The 9,412-nt window shown below is 38.1% G+C and overlaps 1 protein-coding gene across 1 annotated transcript in view; it reads right to left on the reverse strand.

Moving 5' to 3' along the window:
• The window catches only part of LOC128025732 (V-set and transmembrane domain-containing protein 4-like), a 15,302-nt gene extending 6,564 nt beyond the window's left edge, over positions 1–8,738 (reverse strand). The window contains exons 1-2 of the mRNA XM_052612269.1: positions 8,580–8,738; positions 5,448–5,846 (exon numbers count right to left, since the gene is read on the reverse strand). Of these exons, the coding sequence (XP_052468229.1) occupies positions 5,448–5,846; positions 8,580–8,631 (451 nt within the window). The 5' untranslated portion in view covers positions 8,632–8,738. The remainder of the gene's footprint in view (positions 1–5,447; positions 5,847–8,579) is intronic.
• Positions 8,739–9,412: the final 674 nt, after the last annotated feature.

A 9,412-nucleotide genomic window follows, 5' to 3' on the forward strand; every position in this document is an offset into this window, starting at 1 on the left:
ATGCAAAAAAAAAAAAAAAAAAAAAAAAATGTATTTGCTGAAACCACCATGCCACTTTATCTTGCTGCTACAAGTCTTTGAGCTCGTTTTATTGTGACTCGTGTTTCACTGGACTACAAGTGAAATGTTGTACCGGGTGCGCTACTGAATGAGTTTGCCATGTAAGAAAAGCCAAATATGTGGAGCTGGTTATGTGATGCACGTATCGAAATGTATTTATGTGGTGTTTTACTGTAACAAGTGTTCATTTCAGCTGGAAACATCTGTGAATTGTATGTATAGGTACACTTTTGGAGTTCTGCAAAAATGTAGGCAGAGGAACATTTTCAAGTTGCGTTTGTAGTATCATAAATCTTGGCAATATTTCCTATACAACGAGTATAAATTCATTTTCATTTAATTGTTGGACTTTTTAACATTTTATTAATGGAATAAGAGAAAAGAGGAAGGGGATATTATTGGGGATCGGTAATTGTCTGATTTGCTAACCACAATAGCAGGTTGACTAGCTTATTAGAGTCATTATTGTCTTATTTATAATCTGTTAGAATGTAGAACATATATATACGCCATTTCCAGTTGTCTGTGCGTTCTTAGTAACATAACTGTAAATGTCTTCTGCTTTTTCTGCTTGCACATGGATTACTGTTTATTTCTCTATTCATGGCTCCTTCAAAAATGTGCTTATTTTCGGAGCTCTTGCTCATGCCTGACCAAACTGGGGAGGGACAAAAGCTCTTTTGAGTCATATGGCTCAAAAAAAGAGCCAGATACAAAGTCTTCAGTGGTTTACTGAGGGCTTCTGTCACTGAACAGGATGCCAAAAGTCATTTGTTGAGGACCTCACAGATGCATGAATAGAGATGCATGTTTCTATAGAGCAGCTGCATCAATTGACATATTAATGATTTCACTGCACCACCACAGTGCATTCAGCTACGAAAAGAAGTAGTTAATGTATGGAAATGTATACAAAGTAGGGAATTTAAAGTGAACAGGATTTTCTTCTGTCTTTGCAACATGAATGATCACACTCTGTGAAAAATGGCCTCAACAAAATTGGCAACCACAGAGGCAGCCTTCAATAAAAGCTTTTTTTGATTTGCAGCACTTTCTTACAAGACAAGAGTCATACAAAACATCTCCCTATAGCATTGTCAATCCCACAAACATGGCCAATGTTTGGTTCTTTCTCTGTGCTACTGTGTGTTTAAATCTGCACCACATCCTCCCTCACATGGCAGAGATGCTCAACGGTTCTCCTTACAAACACTGTCAGTGGAAAATGTGATCATGTTTTAGGGAAAGACAATTTTGAGCTTTGTGGTATGGCTTGATTTTGATATTACTTTACTTATCTCATTGGTTGGATAACCTACTGTAAAACGAGGAGCATACATTCTTATCTAAATTGAGATTTTTGTTTAGTTATGTTTATGCATCAATTTGAGTATTTAATCATTTCCTACTAAGTAATTAGTAACAGTAAGGTCTAGTAATTAGTTTAGCCAGTTGAAGTCTAGGATATCTGTGCATACAGTAGTGGATACCTTATGGCTTTTCTTCCACCTTTTTCAATTAAACCTAATTTTTAAGTAAACATGAAATCAAATGGCTCCTGTTTACTGTATTAATGCACTTTCTAGGTCTTATCATATGCTGCAAATGACTTTTCTTTTGCAGCTGACGTCATGAATCTCTCTTACTTTTCAATACCTCTGCTTGACTCTTTTCTTATCAGTTTTCCCAATCATGATGGATAAAATATCCTGATTCACTCACCAAATTATGGCAGTAACAGTGTTTCATGTTGACTTGAAAGTGGATTTTTGGGGTTATCAAGAACAAACTCTATCATACACTTAAAGAAAGAACTTCTGTTACACTACAGTAGGGTTAGGGTTATTGAATAGGAAATAGAGAGTTTGAATGGCACTTACTACATGACTCCACTCTTACCAGTTGCTTTTAGTTTGCTATTTTATCTTGCTTCTACAAGTCTTTGAGCTTGTTTGCTGTGACTCGTGCTTCACATCACATGTGCAGTGCTATACCAGGTGCACTACTGAGCAAGTTTACCAAGTCAGAAATGGCAAATATATTGATCTGATAATATCAGTTTATTCGTTTACAAATGATGAACTATGGTGAAATCATTTTGAGGACATATTGTGCCAGGAACCACACAAATAATGTTTTTAATAATTAGTAATATGCACCGTTATTATAATTTGTGTAAAAAGGAATGCGAGTTGTTTACATTTAACTGCCACCAGTGTTAATTTAAGCTAGAACGGGTAGTGAATTGTATTTATAGGAAAGCTTACATATTTTACAAAAATATAGATAAAGGCACATTTTTCCTATGAGCATATATTGGATTTGCTACTTGCTATTGCTTGTTGTTGGTCGATTTGACAAACATTTGTTTACAAGATGAGTCCATCAAGAGTAGTTTTGCTAGGAATTACCTACAGTTGGGTTTTATTGTATTAGGGTTTTATTCTAGTTTTATTGTAGATTTGAAACCCCCAACACCCATTCTGACCATCTCTCTACACAACCGTTAACACCTCCTGCAATCCCCCTCTCCACACCTCCTGCTCTTCAAATCTGTGAAGATGATGTGCGCCAGGTCTTCAGGAAGAACAAAATAAGAAAAGCACCAGGCCCAGATGGCGTTACACCAGCCTGTCTGAAAACCTGTGCTGACCAGCTGGCCCCCATCTTTTCACAGATCTTCAGCAGATCCCTGGAGTTGTGTGAAGTGCCTTCCTGCTTCAAACGCTCCACCATGATCCCCATTCCAAAGAAACCCAAGATAACAGGACTTAACGACTACAGACCTGTGGCTCTAACGTCTGTCGTCATGAAGTCGTTTGAAAAACTGGTTCTGACTTATCTGAAGGACATCACTGGACCCTTACTGCAGTTTTCTTACCGAGCAAACCAGTCCGTGGATGATGCAATCAACATGGGATTGCACTTCATCCTGCAGCTTCTAGACAAAACAAGGACTTGTTTGAGGATCCTGTTTGTGGACTTTAGTTCGGCTTTCAACACCATCATCCCAACAACCCTCCAGACCAAACTGACCCAGCTCTCTGTTCCTAGCTCTAGCTGTCAGTGGATCACCAGCTTTCTGACAGATAGTAGTTCGTGAGACTGGGGAAATTCACATCAAACAGCTGCTCCACCAACACTGGTGTCCCTCAGGGATGTGTTCTCTCCCCACTGTTCTTCTCACTGTACACCAACGACTGCACCTCTAAAGACCCCTCTGTCAAGCTCCTAAAGTTTGCAGACGACACTACAGTCATCGACCTCATCCAGGACGGTGATGAGTCTGCTTACAGACAAGAGGTTGAGCAGCTGGCTCTCTGGTGCAGTCTTAACAACCTGGAGCTGAACACGCTCAAAACAGTGGAGATGATCGTGGACTTTAGGAGAAACCCCCTTGCACTTTCCCCCACTCACCATCATGAACAGCACTGTGACTGCAGTGGAGTCATTCAGATTCCTGGGAACCACCATCTCTCAGGACCTGAAGTGGGACAATCACATTGACTCCATTGTGAAAAAGGCCCAGCAAAGGTTGTATTTCCTTCGCCAGCTGAGGAAGTTTAACTTGCCACAGGAGATGCTAAAACAGTTCTACTCAGCCATCATTGAGTCTGTCCTGTGTACTTCAATAATGGTCTGGTTTGGCTCAGCTACAAAATCAGACATCAGAAGACTACAGGGAACTGTTCGGACTGCTGAAAGGATTATTGGTGCTCCCCTGCCCACCTTTCCAGAACTGTATACATCCAGAGTGAGAAAAAGGGCTCAGGATCCCTCACATCCAAGTTACCCCATTTTTTTTTACTTTTGCCATCTGGCCAGCACTTCAGAGCCGCAAATACCAGAACAGTCAGGCACAAGAACAGTTTCTTCCCTCAGGCAATCTACCTCATGAACAGTTAAATGTTCCCCGCTTATGCAATAAAAATGTGCAATTACCCCTCCATCCTAGTACATCCCTCATCTAACTCAATCCTATTCCATTATCATTTATAGCACAATTGTTTATAAACTTATTTATTTGCAATAGTTTTTTTTTTTGTCTGTGTGTTGTTGTCTCTGTGTACTGGAAGCTTATGTCACTAAAACAAATTCCTTGTATGCGCAAACGTACTTGGCAATAAAGCTCTTTCTGATTCTGATTTCTGATTCTAAAGGGAAAGACTGTACATTTCAAGTGTTTTGCTAAATGTGACATTTTGTAGATGTTTGCGACTCATATGAAGCAGGTCTCAAAGTTAACACACATGGATTTAAAGCCACAAACATCCAATTTTGATTTGGTGATGTCTTTAAGTAGGCCAGGAGACGCCCACCCACAGTGAATGCTGGCGCCCCTTTTTTGGGAAACTCTGATCTACTGGAGTCTCTGACACCGTTTTTCTCTTTCTGCTTTGCTGTAAACCTCTTCTTACATATGAGTTTATTTTGTCTTGGATCCAGAGAGCGACAGTCTCTCCATCCTCTGTGCCACTCACGTGTCTGTCTGTCTGTCTGTTCAGTAAGTTAGTAAAGGAAAACTGCACTCTGCAGCCAGTGTCAATAGCGTTTGGCTGTCGCAGTGCCAGAGTTCACTTTGTTTTCAACTCAATTCCGACTGCAGAAGACAGATATATAGCGCATAAATATTAGATCACATTTCCATATGCTTTTAATGGAAAGTCTAACACGTACAACGCTGAAGGAGTTTCTTGACATCTGTTGCTTATGTGGTGAGGATTTTGTCAGATGTTTCAAACCTCGAGACAATTTAAGAGTGTAGATGAGAGAAACGTTTAACAGACAGTCTCTAACAACCATGGTCAGAAATTAGATTTTCCATATTCCATTATTGCTTTTTAATGCATTATAAAATCGAGATTTCATTTTGGTTATGTAAATAGCATGAAAAAAAGAAACAGTTTTTCAAATTAGCATAAAATCATATGCAGAAAGCGAGCAAAGAATGTTCCCCGTTACTGAAACATTCAATAACTCAACACTCAAATCTTTTAACTCTGAAACTGGCAAAAAGCAACAGAGCACAGAATTTACATTATCACTGAATATAGTCTAGCGCTCAGCACACACAGAGTTTAAACACTCTCAGACAACTCATATTATAATCACTGACACTGTGAAACGAATCTCTAACTTCGTCCATACATCTGCACTTCGTGGTTTATGATAAAAAAATAGAGAGCAGAATTCACATACACTGAAAAAAAACTCTTGCATTTCAGCGATGACTCATCTGAGCGCTACTGTTTGGCCGTTGCATTCATGAACTCAGAATAGTGTGTGATTGGTTATAATGCACAATGCTTATTTGTTTATTTTGGTTGCATTTTTGCCCCAAAAAGAGGTTAATTTCCAACCATGTACACAACTGCATATGGACAAACCTCTGAGCTGCGTGGAGGCCGAGCTGTTGGTCGAAGCTTTCCATCGCTCCTGATGCTTCTTGAACTCCTGGACCCTGCAGCTGTAAAGACCCCTGTCCTGTCTGCTGATGTTCACGATGTGGAGGTTGTATATCTTGCCCTGTTTCACCACTGTCAGTTTGATTTTGGGCTCGCAGAAGCTCTTGGTGTAGTTTCCGTAGAACTTGGCTCTCCTCATGTTCACCCGTGCCACCAGCAGCTCCTCTCCTCCTGACTCCGGCTGAAACATCCAGCGCACCACAGGCAGACTCGCTGACCGCCGCCGCTGGGTCACCTGACAGGACAGGGTGATGTTTTCCCCCTCGGCCACCACAGTGAACGGAGAAGGTGTGACTGTGACATTGATAGCTGAGCACACATCTGTAGTCAGAATATATGAAGCAAATAAAAGCTTTTATCTACAGAGCAATGCAACATTTAAAGGAATAACACCCCTCCCAATTTTTTTTTTTTTTTTGTATTCATGACTTTATTAATTCATGGGAACAGATTGGGATAAATTGATGGACTGGAGTGGTGTGGAAACTTGTGGAATATTCAGATGTTTTTATCAGCTGTTTGGACTCTTATTCTGACGGCACTCATTCACTGCAGAGCATTCATTGGTGAGCCAGTGATGCAATGCTACATTTCCCAAAATTTGAAGAAGAAAAAAGCTCATCTACATCTTGGATGGACCGAGGATGAGTAAATTTTTGGGTGAACTGTTCCTAAATATCTACAATATTCAAGAAAAATGAATTCTAACTGGATAAATTTTTTTTATTAAACACAAGTTATTTTTTATTCAGTGTTTCAGCTGTGTAAGCTGTTTTTGCAGATGTTAAAGAGAACTTTAAAGCAATGCTTTCTGGGAATTAAAAGTGAGAGTCTTTCCAGACCCTCTTGCTGCTCCTTAATGAGAGTTTTTGATGACAGATCATCTGGAGAACATTACTTTGGTGGATCTCAAACAGATGTCCCTACAAATTGTGTAAATTATAATACATGTATTATAGAGATATTTTGAAGTAGCAAATCATCATATTAGAATGATTTCTGAAGATCATGTGACACTAAAGACTGGAGGAATGATGCTGAATATTCAACTTTAATCACTGGAATAAATTACATTTTAAAGTATATTACAACAGAAATCAGTTATTTGAATTGCTGTTTATATTGTATTTATTTTTGATAACATTTTATAAAATATATAAATAAAATATTTACATAAAATATACAGGTGCATCTCAAAAAATAAGAATATCATGGAACAGGTCTTTATTGTTTTGTAATGTAATTAAACAAAGCAAACTTTCTTATATTCAAGATTCATTGCACACAAACTTAAATACTTCAAAAGTTTATTTATTTATTTATTATTATTCTAATAGTTATGACTTACAGCTTAGAAAAAAATAAAAGTTCAGAATCTCCAAAAAATTTAACATTTCATTTTAAGCTTGATTATTTTGATTAATTTTGAGTATAAATACTGGGTACCTTTTGGGCTAGTTTAGAACATGAAACCACAATTATGGGAAAGACTACAGACTTGACAGATGTCCAGAAGACGATCATCAACACCCTCCACAAGGAGGGGAAGCCACAGAATGTCATTGCTGAAAGGGCTGGCTGTTCTCAGAGTGCTGTATCAAGTTATATTCATCGAAAGTTGACTTGAAGGAAAAAGTGTGGTAAGAAAAGGTGCACAAGCAACAGGGATGACCACAGCCTTGGGAAGATGGTCATGAAAAGCAGATTCAAGAACTTGGGACAGCTTCACAAGGAGTGGACTGAAGCTGGAGAGTCATCAAGAGTGCAAGAGTGCATCAAGAGTCACCAAAATCAGAACTCATTAGGAAAAGAGCCACATCTGTCACATTCCTAGAAGCCACTCCTGAACCAGAAAAAAAAAAACAAAAAAACATCAGAAGCACTTCACCTGGGGTAAGGAGAAAAATAACTAAACTGTTGCCTAGTGGTCTAAAGTCCTCTTTTCAGATAAAAGTAAATTCAGCATTTCATTTGGAAATCAAAGTCTGGAGTAAGACTGGAGAAGCACAGAATAGAAAGTCCACTGTGAAGTTTCTGAAGTCAGTGATGATTTGGGGAGCCGTGACATCTTCTGGTTTTGCTCCATTGTGTTTTATCAAGTCCAGGAGATTTCGTAGCACTTTATGATTCCATCTGCTGACAAGCTTTATGGAGATGCTGATTTCATTTTGCAGCAGGACTTAAGCGCCTGCCTACATTGCCAAAACCACTTCCAAGTGGGTAATGAAGCATTAATTCATGCAAAAAGAGCCCCAACCAAGTAATGAGTGCAAAATTAAACCTGCTTTTGGAGATGATAAGTCATAACCACCACCACCAAAAAAAAAAAAAAAAAAAAACTCTTTAAATATTTCAGTTTGTGTGCAATGAATCTAGAATATAAAAAAGTTAGCTTTTTTTTAATGCAATTACAAAAAATAAAGCACTTTTCCATGATATTCTAATTTTTTGAGATGCACCGTGTGTACATTTGAATGCATATTTATGAAATCAAATGTGTTGTTATGAATAAATGGATGTTTATTTAAATATGAAGAAATAAAGCCTTAATCTAATAAAAATGTAAGTATATAAATAACAGATGTAAAATCCAATTCCACAAAACCTGTCACAATTAAACATCAATTAGCTGTAAGCATTTTTAAAGGAACACAACAACCTGGTGTGTCATTTCTTTCTGCAAGGATGTTGTGCTATTTATAAACTCAAAGTGACCATATGTTTATGAATACAGACAGAAACAAGATTTAAGTTACATGAATTGAGGATATTTCTTATATACTAGTAAAGGAGGAGTCAGAAACCACAGTTTATTAGTAGCCATAGAGGAAAAGGGAATTGCCAGGAAAAAAAGACAAACGATTGTAACAGAAATATAATTTGCATTGAGGCACTGTGCATATATCTGCTTGACTGAATGAACATAAAACTGAAAATCACAAAAAGTAACACATGCATTAAAAACGTCACTGACGTGCAACACCTAGACTGAGATTTTCCAGCTACACTAAATAACATCACAGTTGAAATTAAATTCAGACAGATTACACTTACTTCCTAAGAGGAGGTTAGTCAGGAGAGCTGTTAGCACCGCGGAGATCTTCATTCTCCAGTCTGATGGGCTCCATGCAACTCCAGTTCAATCTCTTCACAAAAACTGAATTCCTCTACTCTTTCTCTCTCTCTCTCTGTCTCTCTCTCTCCTTCTCCTCTGTGTAACCCGATACAGGACGCTCTGTTTTTACTTACTCTAAACCCTCTCTCCTCCCCCTTTGTATAGGACTACACACTATACATCAGAAGGCTGAAATGTTTTTTTTTTTGTCCGGTCTAGTTGAAGACTATCAGTTATAAACTAGGTTGATTGCCACTGATGAAGCACTTGCTAGCATCTTGTGTGCTTACATGCAGTTAAATACAATGGAAAGGTACTTTCTTGACTGATCTGGACAACACACAGACACAGCAAAAGTTTCAAAATTATATATATGTATATATCTTAAGATGTGTTGCAGTTGTGGAAATGTTCTTATTTACTCAGAAATTCTCAGAAATGTGTTGGCATTGTATATTTGTTCTGTTTCTGGTCCGTTAATAGGTTCACTCAGTGGGTTATAGATGATCTGGCTTCAGGGCCCAGCGGAAGTGAATGTATTTGTTTACAGTATTCTGCTTGTTGAGACCGACAGCCGACTGTTTTTTAGCTGATGTAGTGGAAACAGATGTGGAAAGGACCGACTGCCCTCATCTGGATAAAGTGTGATGTTGCATGATGTAGAAGGAGTCCATATTGAAATCCTGAGATTCAAAATAATAATAATAATAATAATATAAAAAATAAATACATACGTTTTAGGATTTATAAACAAAGGAGAATATATATATAT

The sequence above is a fragment of the Carassius gibelio genome, chromosome A12 (assembly GCF_023724105.1).
Source record: "Carassius gibelio isolate Cgi1373 ecotype wild population from Czech Republic chromosome A12, carGib1.2-hapl.c, whole genome shotgun sequence".
Lineage (NCBI taxonomy): Eukaryota > Metazoa > Chordata > Actinopteri > Cypriniformes > Cyprinidae > Carassius > Carassius gibelio.